At 40.5% G+C, this 14727-nt stretch overlaps 1 protein-coding gene across 2 annotated transcripts; it reads right to left on the reverse strand.

The window, feature by feature from the left end:
- Nucleotides 1-697: 697 nt before the first annotated feature.
- STEAP1 (STEAP family member 1) lies at nt 698-14436 on the reverse strand. Of its 2 annotated transcripts, none has more exons than XM_056338351.1 (5): nt 14129-14436; nt 10727-10831; nt 8077-8589; nt 6480-6644; nt 698-4715 (listed from the first exon to the last, which is right to left on the reverse strand). In XM_056338351.1, exons 2-5 carry the CDS (start codon nt 10817-10819, stop codon nt 4458-4460), a joined length of 1029 nt encoding a protein of 342 aa, XP_056194326.1. In that variant the 5' UTR covers nt 10820-10831; nt 14129-14436; the 3' UTR covers nt 698-4457. The 2 variants fall into 2 exon arrangements, with proteins under 2 accessions (XP_056194326.1, XP_056194327.1); XM_056338352.1 differs by lacking the exon at nt 14129-14436 and adding an exon at nt 11283-11392.
- Between the last annotated feature and the right edge of the window lie 291 nt (nt 14437-14727).

The following is a 14727-nucleotide window of genomic DNA, read 5'->3' on the forward strand; positions in this document are numbered from 1 at the left end:
CATTAAACCATAGCCAGCACAGCCCGGGCGCTAGTTTCCTGGGCACTTATTGTTGGTACCACTACTTGGGAATAGTATTCTGCAATCTGGCTAACCCAGGTAAACTTGGCATAAAATTCCTCAAATCCCTTCAACAATTTATATCTTTCCAGCATTTCAATTCTATGTTTCTGACTTAAATATGAGACATATAACAACTGAAGGAAGTGCTTTGCAGCCTTCATAGAGGCACTGCAGAACCACTTACACTGGAGTGATGGAGTCTTACCCAAAAATATGCCTGTATTCCTTTCCCCTCCTCAATGCCCTCACTATTCTTGAGCTTTTCCTTGTTTTTGATCAGTGTTTTCAGGGATCACAGGCCTCGCTCCAAAGCACTACACAACTGCCTCAGCTTTGTCTTCCTTCTCACAAAATCTTGTCTGAATGCTAGAATATGCAGTCTGTCGGGTAAAAGATCTGTCAGGAAAAATGCTTTCATTACATTCCCCTGTGAAAGTGTCCATTTTGCTTTTCTCATCTTTGTCTTCTTTCCTTTGGAGACTCCAGGCTCTGCACCAGCATGGGCAGAATGGTTCCCCCTGACTGAAGCCATTTTTATTGTTCATGGCAGCAGCTGTTCTAGAGCCTACTGTGCCTTTTTACTCTTATACCCTGGATGTATGACACAATGGCAGATACAACGTACATTGAAGCATTTAATGAGGTACAGTTTTATAAAAGTAATCATTGTTATACAAATAAGTGCCTAAAAGTTGCACATACATTGATTTTATGTATTATAGTTGTATACAGGCATATTAATACACTGAATTTTGAAATAGGTACATAAGCATAAATTAAAAGGTACATATGAAGTTATTTTAATTAGTGTTGAACTAAGTCATGTCTATTACAAAGGGAGAAATAAAATACTGTCACTAACATTTTCTTCTGTAGCCTTTTATAGACCTTACATGACTCTCCTCCTTATTTTATGTGAAAGCCTTAAAAACTTGAAAATACTGTTGCAATGTCCTGTAAAGTATTACTCCTCCAGTTCTGCAGATTGGGAAATGAGTTACTTAGAAGTAGTTTACTAAAGACTTACAAAGCAGGGAAGAGACTTGATATGAGGTCTCAAATTCTGGCTATAAGCATTCAGCAGTAGTTTCTAGAGAAATGGCTAGCTGTGACGCAGAAAACCTGGCTACTACTTGAGACAATCAGTAGGGAAAAAACTGCTTGAATGTTTGGATGTCATCTGTGATTTTAGGAATAGCTTTCGTAGACAGATGCAAATTTCAGCTAGCAGAAGACACTTCTGGGTTTGCCCCTGGGCAATACTAGAGAGAAAAATCTGGTGTGCTTAATGTTGTTCCCAGCTAAACAATAAGCACCAAAGGTCAGTATGTGATGATTTTGAAATTGGTTTTCACATGTAATTTTTGTGAGGATTTCAGTGCATATTAGCAGTTTGAAATGAATGAAGTTATGCAAGTTTACCTTATGTAACAATTGCCTAGAGCAGGGTATTACAATAGAATGCTTCATTAGGACACAATTTCTCAGCCATAGGAAGTGGGATGAATCTAAATTTATCACTGCTACACCATGAATAGAAGATAAATAAAGATGTACATACATTTTCTTTAGCACTTCCTGAAAGGAGTTCTGTGCTTGTGATGTGCCTTGTTCAGATTTTATGCAGTAAATACCATGGTACAGACAACAGTTCCTTCCTGCAGCTCAAAACCTTTTTAAGAAGTGTTGAATATAGAAAATACATTTACATGTTCATGAAGTTCTTGGCCTGTTTTCTAACAGTAGTACCTATAGTGATTTCTGCAATAAGGATCTGTCTGTTAGTCTCCAAATTAGACATATCTTACAGGTTCAGAAAGAGAATATTATAAGAACTTGGACAAAAATTTCAGAAGGGCCAAACCAACTTTGGAATTAAAGGTCCATTTTCAAATGTGACTTAGCAGCCTAAATCCTGCTGCTGTACAGTAAGATACAGACTCTGAAGGCACAGAAATCTTAACTTCCAGCTTCTGTTAACTTCATATCAATACTGACATACTCCTCTACTCAGTGCTCACTAACCTAGCTGATCCATAACAGAGCACTTATGCAAAAGACTTCAGCTGGTAATGGTGACAGTAAGGTGAAAAGCCTTGAAGCCCATTATCACACCCCTGAACTATTTTGCTCTCTAAATGCATACACATATTAATTTGCCTTGGTTTTTTTTTGTACATGCCATATGAATAGCTTCTTCCAAGGCATCTCATCATTCACCTGCTTTCAGTTATCAAGGTTTAGGTTCTGCTTTCTGTGCCACATGCTTTGTTACCCCTGAAGCTATTTATATTCCTCTGTGTCACAGGGTTAATTGGCTTCTCTGACCAGTTGTAAACAATTAGTCCAACTGTTTGACCAGAATTTAACAAAGCTGGAGACTGAATTAAATTCTCCAGACTTCCTAAATAAAAGAGCAGCAGGGTTGATTCTGGAGAGCACAATTTAATACATATTTTGATAAAACTAAATGTCATCCTTTTCAATGGATGCGTATCAGTGGTTGCTTGGAGTATTTAGTCTCAGCTTTGTCCTAATTGGTAAGTTTGAGCACACTTTATGAGTAGTTAGTGGATAATACAGAAGACAAAGGGATTTCTTTATCATTGCACATGCCCCAACCTGTTCTATGAGAAAAAGAATTTTATAATATTTTTATGACTCCTGACAACAAAGTGCAGGTAATATTCTGAATAAGCCTTTGGTGAATATTATTCTTCATCCCTAATATGACTTCTAAAAGATTTATTTCATTTATAGAAATGTAAATGCTAACGCATTGACAACCCCACTTTTTCTGTTTTGTTAGAAATTTCTCAGATTCACATTGCAGACTAGCTTCCAGTGTTTTAGAAAGTGTTTGCCTCTGTCATGCATTACTGATTTGATACACAATGCCACTCATTTCTCTTCAGTCTATATTATACAGGCTGCTATGTCCCCAGTTATTTTCACAGTGCTACATTAAGTGCAAATAACAAGGCCAACTTTTAAGTTGCAATAATTGAATGGGGTTATAACCAGGAAAATACAAAATGTAGTATCCCTGTAGCTATTTATGTTATGTTATTGCTGCTCAGTGTACAAAGTCCACAAATGTACAACAGAATCATTAGCACCATGTATTGGATATTTTTTTTTACACATACATTTTTTCCTCTTTGTTTTAATACCACAGCCATTACCAATTACAATTCTCATTCAGATGATCCTGGCAATAGGTGGCATCATCAGTCCGTGTCCTAGTCAACTCATGCAGGGAGACTGGCAGAAATGTTCCTGATGCTGGGTGAAAATATTCACTACTGCATATGATATTTAAAAATAGATAATAACAAATGAATTATTCGCTTAAAACATTCAGCCAGATCTATGCAACATAAGGAAAGAAAGGTTTAATTAGATTTTATGAATATTTTTGTAAAAGCAAATGCATTTGAAAGCCATTTTGCATGAAAATCTCACCAAATCAATGTCAAGATTCAAATGTCTATTTTTAATGTTTTTCTTCTAATCACACAATTGCGCTAGCCCTAGAGTAAACAGTAAAACACATTTACCTAATGTGAGTTATCCCACTGGAATAATTTGTGCAAATAAAGTTTAGCACATGTCAAAGGCTGCAGGCTTAGGTCAAAAGCATGGAAAATTTCCAGCATCAGAAACAAAAGAACGTGTTCATGGAATAAAAAATGGGAAATGTTTTATAGTTTTAAGTAAACAGAGACACACCTAGTCCTGTGTAAAATGGAGATCTGAGTCTAAAAAATCTTTTTTTAGACTGTGCCAAAGCCTCAGGAGAGATTTACCTTGTAAAGTTCCCTGCAATTCTGCTTGCCCAATTGTCTAAGTTCAAGACCTGGAGGGAATACACAGTTTCTGTCTGGCTCCTGTGCCAAGGTCCCCATTCTGTAGACTGAAACATAGGATGCAGGTGATAAGGGGGAATGGGATGATAAATACTCTAGTTGTTCCATTAGAATACTGAGATGTAACAAAGGAACAAACATGGCTGTGGAAAGCAGAAAGCATTCCTGGGTTCTGTGGTGTAATTATTTATTTACTTTCTGTGCTCACCTGGAGCAATGATTTATGATTGCTTTTGCCTACAAAAGGATTAGGATTGAGGCAATGAAGCCCTTGGATTTTAAAAGCAGTGAGTCAGAAGAAATGAACAAAACCAGAACACTGAATAGATTAACGTGTAGAAGGAATGTTTCCATCTTGTGCCTTATAAAAGGTTCAAATTGCATCAAGTATCCCATAATCCTGAAGCCAAAATGAAAAGTGAAAAAGAAACATCTATGGAGAATGTGAAAACAGAGCTTGCAAGTGAACATTTCATGGCATTGAGCATTATTTATATATATGGAAAGGAAATGTCGATATTTGATCTACAGTCTAGAAGTCATGCTGGTTTGATTGGTTTGTGTGTTAGCTTCCCAACCACATCTGATCTTTTTTATCCTCTTCCTAAAACATGGGAGGAGCAGTACGCATTTACAAAGCAGAACTACAATAGGAAGAAAAACTGCTACCATAAATGAAGGTGGTGTATACCAGATGAACTGGTTAACATCAACCCACTTATTCCAAGCAAACACCAGTGCGTGAACAGTACACAGCAGCAGAGCTAAATATCCCATCTTGCTCTGAAAAGAGAAAGAAAATAGTGAGCTATTTTTTCCAACTTGGCAAAAAGAGTACTCTGTTAAGCAAATAGGGAAATCAGGAATGGCCTCAACTAACACCCTTAAATCAAAGAAAAAATGCCATTGGCTTTGAACTAAAATTTAAAGACTCTAATTCAAGAACCCAATTACACCCCTCTACGCCACTGTAAGAGAAAACAGATGAGCCACATTTTTCAAGTATTGCTATGACACTTAGCTAATATACAGACGAGATTATAGATTACAGGCTATTCTTGAAAAAGGGTCAGTTCTCAATATCACAATTTATAGATGCCATCTGTATCCTAAATTACTTTATTTCTGTGATAAATGAGTTCAAAAGCAGATTTATAAATGGCTTAATTACTTGCAAAGAAAAATGTTAAGGTCAATGCAAATCAGAAACCTTAGTAAGCCTAGTACTATGACAAAAGCAATTGCACAACAATAGGAAACTGAAGTCTTTCATTCCACATACAGTGATAAATGGCTTAGGATATTAAAAAAATGAGAAGTAAAGGCAACTATGCAGAGTTACTAGTAATTTTCAGTTTCTTGTTGCATAACAATTTGGTATTGTTGGAAAAATAGAATTACTCATCAGTGAAGTCAAACACTGCCTTTCCAACTGCTAAATCCACAGAAACTGATTTTCGAGCGTAAAGGTTATTTGTAAAATGAATCCAATATAGTAGTATTACTCTTCTGGGTTTCTTCACCATACTAATTTAATACTGAAAGTAGTCATGCACTGGAAGACTCCCTCCTAGACCTGTCCATATGTATTCTCTTTAATGCTGAAAACTCTTCCTACAAATGATGTACTTCATAGAGTGGGCAGAATCTCAAATCACTAATTGCACAAAGATACACATTTCAGTTCTACTTTTCAAATTCAGATCAAATTTTCAAATGCCAGGTACTTAGTAGGTTATTGAATTTTCAGATTTTGGTGTTCAGGGACCTAATTCAATACTCTAGTGTGATCATATTGATGCTAGCAGAACTATTCCTGATTATTATTGTGTACGATACAGGAGAACTAAGAGCAAACCAAATACTTCGATGAACAAAACAAGTACATCTGTAGAAAACTCAGGACTGGTTGGATTTTACTATGCATCTGTTCTAAGATGTCTCCTTTTCAGAATACACCTTTTTTTTTGGGGGGTGTGTGTGTTATGAAGCTAATAAAGCCGCAAATGGAAAATCTTTGCATGTGTTATTGGGCGGATGTCTTCTCCTGGACTTTTCAGCCACCTGGTGGCTGGCAGAAAAAGAATTTTCAAAACAGCTCCAAGAGAGCAACAAGCAATTTTTAGTGTGTTGTATGGCAACAGCGCTGTCTGGTTCAATACCACCTACTTCGAATTCAGCAGGAGACAGGACATTCCTGAAACATAAGATACCCAGAAGGTGACTAAAATGCCTTCAGCACCGGAGGTTTTTGACCTAAGGATAGGTCCTGAAAGACAACTGCTGCTGCTCACAAAGTCAGAAGAGAAAAATGTGATTTGGAGTTGTCTTTCTTCCCATTTTATACCCTGACAGCCTTTTCTCCTGACAAAATAACAAAGTAAAGAAACGTTTCTTGCACAGCAATTAACAAAGAGTATGGAACTTTTAGACTGGTTTCACTAACTCCTCTGTGTCTGATATTTTTAACTCCTAATGGTCTTAGTTGGTAAGACACATTCTTACAAATGAGGATTAATGACATGCAATAATGACATTTATGCATACCTGAATGTAGTGGAACTCTCTCCAGGTCAAAGAGTGACCAACAGATGGAATTGATGTTATTGCCAACAAGGCCAGCAAAGCAAGTCCCAGAATTCCTAGAGACACATAAATCTCCATTCTCCAAACATCATGTTCAATCCAGGCACTTTCCTTTTTTTGTTTGACCTGGTAAAAGAACAGAACACCATATTTAAAATGACAGACTGGCACACTTAGCCTTTTGTGTGAAATACAGATATTTTCACCATGATATTCAGGAACTCAGCCAAGAAACACAGTATTTCTGTTTGTTCGAATATCTTTGAATGTAACTGCTCTTTACTTCTGATTACAAAGTCTCCACTAGTATCTTCAGAGCAACAGTGGGCCTTAAGTGAGAAGAATTTAGACTTCATCAGTGTCTTGGCCCAGGAGAAACTGGTTCTGAGACCTGTTAGCCTGTCTTCACAGCAGAAGAAATCTTGATCTATGACAAAAATTTCCATCTCTGGCTAAATACCATATCTGGGAGACTGTAACAACAGGAAATATATTAACAGCATTATTTTAGGGAGCTAATTCAGCAGGCATTCTTAATGATGATATCCTGTCAGGATAGCTCTTTAGCTTTATTTTTTTAAAAACAACTTGGTACATTCAGCTGCACTGAATACAATGGTTGGTATGGATGAAAAGGTTGTGATTTTAATGGACTGATGTCAAAGTTTCTCCTATTTACAACTACTTACAACAGCCCTTTGATCACCATGGCCAGTGATCACCATGATGTAGTATGCCCCAAATATGATAATTTATGCATCTTGAAGACTGGAATCTCAAGGAAATTTCTGGCAATCCATTCAAGTCAGCAAGTCAGATTACCGGTAAGGCTGCTTTTAATAAAACTCTAGATTAGACTTTGAAGGTAATAAAAATGTACATTTGCAGTCTATACCTTATATTGGTATAATCCTTATACTGTAATGTTTATGGCACTCCAGGTGATACGCAAGTATTAGGAACTCCCTAGTCACAGAGGGTCTTATATTTGTAAGCCAGTTATTGCCCATGACTCAGAAGCATAATTGAAATTCTGTCTTTTAGCAAGTTAGTGTGCATCAGCCCAATTGTGGAGCCATCAGTGTTCACAAATTTATTTTGTGGCAAATACAGATGATTGTGATTTAGCTCAGCCCTCCTTCATTGCTGGCTAATTCACTTTACAAAGATGTCTAAAAATGTTGTGTGCTCAGTTTTTGTAGAAAGATTGCACAGTGCAGAGAAGATTAAACCACACTAAACTAATAGCGTGCCAAAGACTTAAAATGTTCCTGTGAGGCAGGTATAATTACATACATTTTACAGTGAGAGAAAAAATCCCAAATGCAGAAAGTTACTTATTTAATACACACTTGCATAGCTGTGATCACTCTTGACTCGCTATTACATGCTTTGACAACTAGGTCCTGCTCCGTTCCTTAACAGTGCTCTGTGGAGATCTGCTTCAAAATCAAATGAAGACTATGAAAATGGCTTTCCCCCCATTCAGATTTGTTTGAATGACCAAAACAAGGATTTTTTGAATACAGAAGGCTTGGTGATTGCAAGCCCATCATACCTGCTGGAATGCCCAGTTCAGCAGCTTGTATCTGTATGATCTTCTCATTGGATAGCATAGGCTATAGCAGGCGTGCATTGTAGCGAAGAAGAAACTGAGAAGTCCAAATTGCTTTCTTGATAACATCCATCTATCCAGCCACTGGGGAAACCTTTTATACTTGGTGCCAAAGTACAGCTGGAAACCAGCAGCTAATATTCCTGGTAAATATACTAGTGCTAAAAGGGTAATTGAAACCACTGGTAAAACTTTGTTTATGACAAGGATTGGAATTTTATAGAAAACATTTTCCTTTCTGGTTATAAAAGGATATATGACATCTCTCATAGAAGTGTAAATAAATGTTAATAATGAGATCACTGATGCTATCTTCATTGGCAAGTGCCACTTGGGGAACAGATCCTGCTTGCAGTGTTGTTCTGAAGAGTGTTCAAACTCACCAAAATGGTGTGCTTGATGTAAATTAAAAAGTGCAGCTGCTTCTGGTGGATTGGTGACTTGCATATCCACATCCTGGAAAGGACAGAAAGGAAATACCAAGTGAGTTCAAGAGAAGATTAAAAACTTCAGTAATGACAATATTTGCCATCATGGCTTTTACACTGTACTGCGCTGAAACCAGATACAAAACATACACACTATTAAACACAAGGTAGCTTGAAAACGTAACATTTCAAACAGCATATTCAGTAGTTGAGCAACACACTTTTAGCATAGATTTCTCATTCTTCATACATTATCTGTTGTGATTTCAAAATAGATTTTAATTCCAGGAAGTTAACTACATTGCAAGGGAAGATGGAGTACATTATGTGAAGCATCATTACGGTTTCTTATGATATGAGCTACAGATTTCGAATGTCAAATTTCAACTACAGACTTAATGATGTAGCCTAAATAATATGCACAGTAACAGAATCCAGAGTCAAGACAATAAAACATTTCATACAGTCACTGCTATTTTAATGACATTTAATTGGGGGAATAAGAATGTAAGTAGAAATGTTTTGGATCCAGTTCATTAGATCAGTTGCACATCTATCATCTCCAGCATCAGGTCCTGTAGTCTTCTTCTCCTTCACAACTATAATAGTGTCCTCTCAACTTTTATGAAATCTTCTGAAACTGAGTCACTTCAGTTTAAAAAGCTGAATTTTCTGCTGCCAAGTAGGCATGGCTTGATTCTAGTCTCACAAAAGATCTTGACAGAATTATCACAGACTTTAGAAGGAACTAAGCTAGTACAACATTTTAGTGTTACTTTGTAAACTGTTTTACATGGAGATAAAATATTTAAAGATTGTCTCATAGTTATAGTTCATGAAAGAGGTACATGATCAGTATGCATACAAAATGAAAATGTGTGTATCAACAGCAGGACATTTCGCTTGATACAGCAGACAGCTCATCAGGGGTGGAGAACTGATAACATTAGGTATTTAAGTCCTTTAATATTCCCATGAAATATAAAGTAAAACTGAACTAATGCTGCAATGACTCTGCTTTAGAATGGCTAATGTGGCAGATGTCCAGACCTACAAGAAGTGAAATGGCACTTTCTGTTTTGAGGAAGGCAAATATTAGAAGTTTTAAAGTGTTAAATTAGTATTCTGCTAGGATACAGGAGATCTTTCTATCTCAGCAATATTATCTGGTTTTATTCTTAAGAATCAAATATTACATTGAAGCTGATTAAGGGGTCAATTCAAAGAAGGTATTACTTGTAAGTAATGCAAGGGTAAGTAGATGCAAGTCTTGTTTGCATCTTCAGTAATACATAGATGTTTTGTTTCAACAGAAAGATAGAAAATGTACACTGCTATCTTGCTGTAAAATCCTAATTAGAGACAAAGTAGCCTGTTTCCCACCACATGTCTGTCTTGCCTACAGTGCCTCACTGTAAAATTAAAGGGCATGGTCTTCATTAGGGTTTTTTGGCTAAATAGCTACTATGTGTTTATCTGATGACAAAAGCATGTCTTTTTAACAGTGAATGTATAGCCTAAGTAACTTTTATTCTCTAGTCTGTGAAGAAAAGTAGAGTGTAGTCTACGCATTGCAGAATCAGAAGTTGGCATAAATGATACAGATTCACACCTGAACCAAGTTTTGCCTAGAGATACCTGTTTCTTGAAGAGATATTTTGCAAAGGCTAATTCAGTATTTCACAGCCTGTGAGACAGTTCACATTAGAATAGAAAGTTGTAGCCTGAACTACTTCTGTGCATCAGCAGTTGCAGAGGAAAATGCTGTTGGAGCGGATTTTTTTCTGGACTTTTTTGTGTGATGTGGAAAACCTACTGAATATGATGTGGCAATTATGAAAACTCCTCCAAAGGTAAATTTTATATTCCTGTGTAAAAATTCCAAATTATGTCTACGGGGCTTTGCTTGTCTGGTAAAATGCAACTAGCAAGTAACCTCATGTAGTTTTTAGCTGGCCCAAACTCTGTTTAATTTTTATCATGGACTGTGATTAAATTGAATGAGATGCTCTTTATCTTTTTATCTCTTCATGTCAGTTTTGTGACAAGATTTTAGAAGTATTGATGATATGCCAGCATGATCAGAACACTGTTTTGGACAAAATCAAATGATAGATTACAATATTCTGTGTAACATATGAGCTGCTTTTTTACAGAAACATTACCGAGTTGCTAAGGTTTCCTGTATTTCTTCTTGGCATGATGCTCTGACCTGCATTTTGATCAATGCCATGATTATCATCTTCCCTCTTCTCCATTGTGGAAACTCCCTGCAAAACAAACACAGGATGTAAATCAGGTTTTGAAAAGCCCGACTGGAACTTTGAGGCCTATTTTCCCCTCAAAATGTTTTCTTCCCTCTCCTCCACCCATTTGCTGGAGAACGTACATTAATCTAGGGAAAGGAAAGTCTGTCCTCTGAGAAAAGAACAGAAAAGCTCAGCTTATTTTTTGAGTAAAGCAGATATGAATCAACAGAACAAAATCACTGATGAAAAATAATATTTAAGCTAAATGCCCATGTTGCCAGTGGAAAGAATTCAGGCTGAAAGTTTTTAATCTACAACAAGTAAGTTTGAAACAGTGTACAGAAATAACATGTAAAATGTTATGAAGATGGATTTTAGTAAGTTCTTGAGACTTGCTGATGGAAGAAACGTGCAAATGCATTGTTCCTAATATTTTTTAGGTATCGGGATTTAGGTTTTAGGATTGGTCTACCTGACGAGTCACTCTGTGGCTTTAGAAGTATATTGTCCCTTCAAGATTGTTAGGAAACTCCGGCTGGAGCTTCACTCATGCTGCTCCAAGGTATACTGGCAATACTCATCACCTGCAAGTACAGTAGAAAGCTACTAAGGACTTAAGAAATCAGAAGCCAGAAAGTAAAAAGGAGAACAGATAAAATGGAAGAGGTGTTTCTGAAAATCCTAGGACAGCAGGAAAAATAGTATCTTGAAGGCTATAAAAGGACTGCAAGGACCCTGCAACAAGGACTTCCCACTCTCACACGCTGCGAGAGGAAAGGCACTAACTAGCACCACACCACTGGAAGCTCAGGGTGCCACACCACAGTGTGACTTTCTGTGGCTACCTTTAAGGCAGTGACTAGGTAGCTCTTCCAGGTACCTTCCTGCTGAACAGCTGAATTACTAGAGATGAAACTGCTTTGCTAACCACTGATTGTTTTATATCCACAAACCTTTTGGGAAACTGTATGGACAAATCAGACTTTGGCAGTTGTCTTTTTTGTACTGTGTCTGGTTCCTTCAGTGGATGAGTCCTGCAGTCTTGTACTGTCTGCTGTGAGGGTTTGCCTTCTGCCAGGCCACCTGACTCCTGAGGCCGAAGTATTCTTTTCCCAAGTATTTCTCTTTGGATTTATCCCTCCTGCTAGCAAAGCTCTCCCTTTGGGCATAACCTTTCAGCCAAGTGCTACAGAGTAGGGTCAACAAGAGCTTCTGTCTGAAGGTCAGCCTGTTAACCCTTTCCTACACCACCTAATGGATGGTTTGTATATCCTGCACACAAGAAAGCATGGGCTGATGAAGGCACATTTCAGTTTCCCCACCCCACCCCACCCTATTCCTAGGGCTAGTTCCAGTGATTTTATCACACGTTTTTGGGTATCAGGTATCTTCATTAAACCTCAGCTCCTGCAGTCTCATGATTAGTTAGATTTATACTTCTATGTGTTTTAGTATACTGTATTTCTAGCTGTTAGATTGGCAAAGAATAGTTTACAAACAGAATTCAGTATACTGTACCTATTTGGAAAAAAATGATAGCAAATACAGTGAGCTCCAGATGTATTTTTGAAGGAACTCAGAATATGAAGGGCAGTCACACTGTTTTTGCGGGCTACTCTCTGATTTTTAAAGTTTGATGTGGAAAAAAAAGGACATAAACTTATAGACCGACTTTTTACTCTTTTAGGTAATGAGACCAGCTTCTTGAAATTGTTAAAACAGCATTGTGGCTCAGGTCTTTGCTGCTTTAAATTTTTTTTTTTCTGTACTGATCTTTGTTAAGCTTTCAGCTGTTAGTATCACCAGTCAACATGAGTTTACACAGCGATCTCAGCCACTTTGTAACTCTCCTTTCTGCGTACCACACTGTCTTGGGGTTCCAAAAACTTATTTTAGATTGGGAAGCTCTGTGTGGAAGAGCTTGACTCACCCGATTCTTATGCTGCTATCACTCTTCATTTAGAAAATTTAGAAATTAAGAGTTTAGTAATAGCTTCTAGCTAAAGGTTTGTGTTGATGAGCACGTAGTAAATGATATCACGATGTGAAAAAAAATATCCATGAACTAGAATGCCAGCTGCTGATCCTAAAATCTGATTTATTGGTTCTTTCGGGAAACAATTTTTAATACAATGTTAAATACAGCATTAATGGCTTAATGCAGCAGAAGACAAAGTGGGAAGAAAAAAGAAAGTGTCTGTGAATGAATGCATGTGCTCATCCTTGGAAATACAGGTTACAGCCATGCAACTGCATGCAAGGAAACATAGGTGCTAAACAGCACACTTGGCTTCTGACAAAAGAGTTAATGCAAAATTATTTCTTGGTACGCTCAATAACTAAGCACAGTAACAGTCTTGGAAAACCTTAAATACGAGGCAGTTATAATCCCACTATTCTTATGAATTGCCAGAAAGGAGTCATCTACAGCATGTGTCTTTTTGGAATACATCTGGAGAAAAAAAATTAGGAGTCCTGTGAAAGACCGAAACTAATCAGTTACAGCCCTAAGTCGCAACCGTTATGAAAGAAAACAGTTGTAGTAATGTCCATCCTCAGTGCACACCCCTTCTGCTCTAGGAGGCAGCTGTGAATGAGGATGGAGGATGTCCAGCTGCAGAAAGCCAAGTTTCCAACGCTGTGAGTACGCTACTGCATTTTGTACAGAGCAAACAGGCTGATGGCAACACAGCCAAACGGGACACAAGCTGTGCAGACATCACCCAGGGAAAACATCACCCAAGGCCACCGAGAGGTTTTCCCGAGTAAGGGGTTTCAGGGCTGGCTCCACGGAAAAAGAAAAATGGGGGAAATAAACAGGTTATGATAATAATGCTGAGGTGATGGAAGAGGCACGAGACAGTGACTCCATCTCCCTCCCTGGGCACCGCCGAAAAATGACAGCACGGAAGCGTTAGCGACAGTCGTCGCAGGACGGTGTTAAGCACTCGGGGCACGAGTCAGTAACTCTGCTCTTCGGAAATTCTGCTGAGCGTTGTGGAAAACCCAGTGAAACCCCGGGGGCTGGAGCAGGAGAGCGGCGCTCGGCCTTCCTCCTCGGTCAGGCGCACCGCGCTGCCGGGCAGGGCCGGGTGAGCTGCCAGCCCGACGCCCGGCCGCTTCGCGCCGCTGCCCGGGGGAGGCCGGACCCCGCGGGGAGCCCGGGCCCGCGCCCGCCGGGGGCACCGGTCCCGTCCCGTCGGCCCCGGGCCGGGCGGAGCTCCGCGCCGGAACCCGGCCGCAGCCCGGCCACGCGGACCCCTCCCCGGCGGCTCCGGCAGCGGCCGCCGCCTCCCCGCCGCCCCGGGGCTCGCCCACCTCGGCCCGCCGTCAGCGCAGCCTCCTCTTCTCGCCGGGGCCGGAGCCCCCGCCGCGGGGGGCGGCGGCAGCGGCGGGGCCCGGCTCGGCTCCGTCAGCAGCGGGGCAGCGCCCGCCGGCGGCGGTGCCCGGTGCCCGTCCGCGGCGCGGCTCTGTCGGGGAGGGCGGACACGGGTTAGCCGCGGAGCGCCTGCCGGACTCTGAGGGGAGCGGCGAGGGGGGCCCGGCCGCAGCCTCCACCTCCCTTCCCGGCTCCGCCTTCCGCGCCCATCCCGCTCCCCTCCGCCCCGGCGGGGTGCAAGCCGGAGTCCCGGGCCGCGGCGGGCGCCGGAGCGGCGCGGCCCCGGCGTCTCCCCTCCGGGGCCGCGGTGCCCGGGCTGGCCGCCCCGGCCGTGGGTCCGCTGGGGCCTGGGCTGAACAAAGGGCGCGTTCACCTGCGCCCTGCCCACCCCGCAGGCGGGAGGAGGAGGAGGAAGAGGCGCCGAGGTGCGCTGCCTCCCCCGGCGCCCCTCGCCTCCGCGGACCGCCTGCCGTCCGCAGCCCCGCTCCCCCTGCCGGGGCGCACGGGACGGGTGGCCGGAGGGGGGCCCGGCGCTGCC

This window comes from Falco biarmicus, chromosome 4, assembly GCF_023638135.1.
Source record: "Falco biarmicus isolate bFalBia1 chromosome 4, bFalBia1.pri, whole genome shotgun sequence".
Taxonomy (NCBI): domain Eukaryota; kingdom Metazoa; phylum Chordata; class Aves; order Falconiformes; family Falconidae; genus Falco; species Falco biarmicus.

Excerpts from the sequence above, each read along its gene's own strand:
- STEAP1 (XM_056338351.1), bottom strand. The coding sequence starts at position 10,819 with ATGGAGAAGAGGGAAGATGATAATCATGGCATTGATCAAAATGCAGGT. Across the intron at positions 6,645-8,076 it reads TGAACTGGGCATTCCAGCAG|GTCAAACAAAAAAAGGAAAG; the intron begins GTATGATGGGCT and ends TTCTTTTACCAG. Across the intron at positions 4,716-6,479 it reads GAGAGTTCCACTACATTCAG|AGCAAGATGGGATATTTAGC; the intron begins GTATGCATAAAT and ends TTCTCTTTTCAG.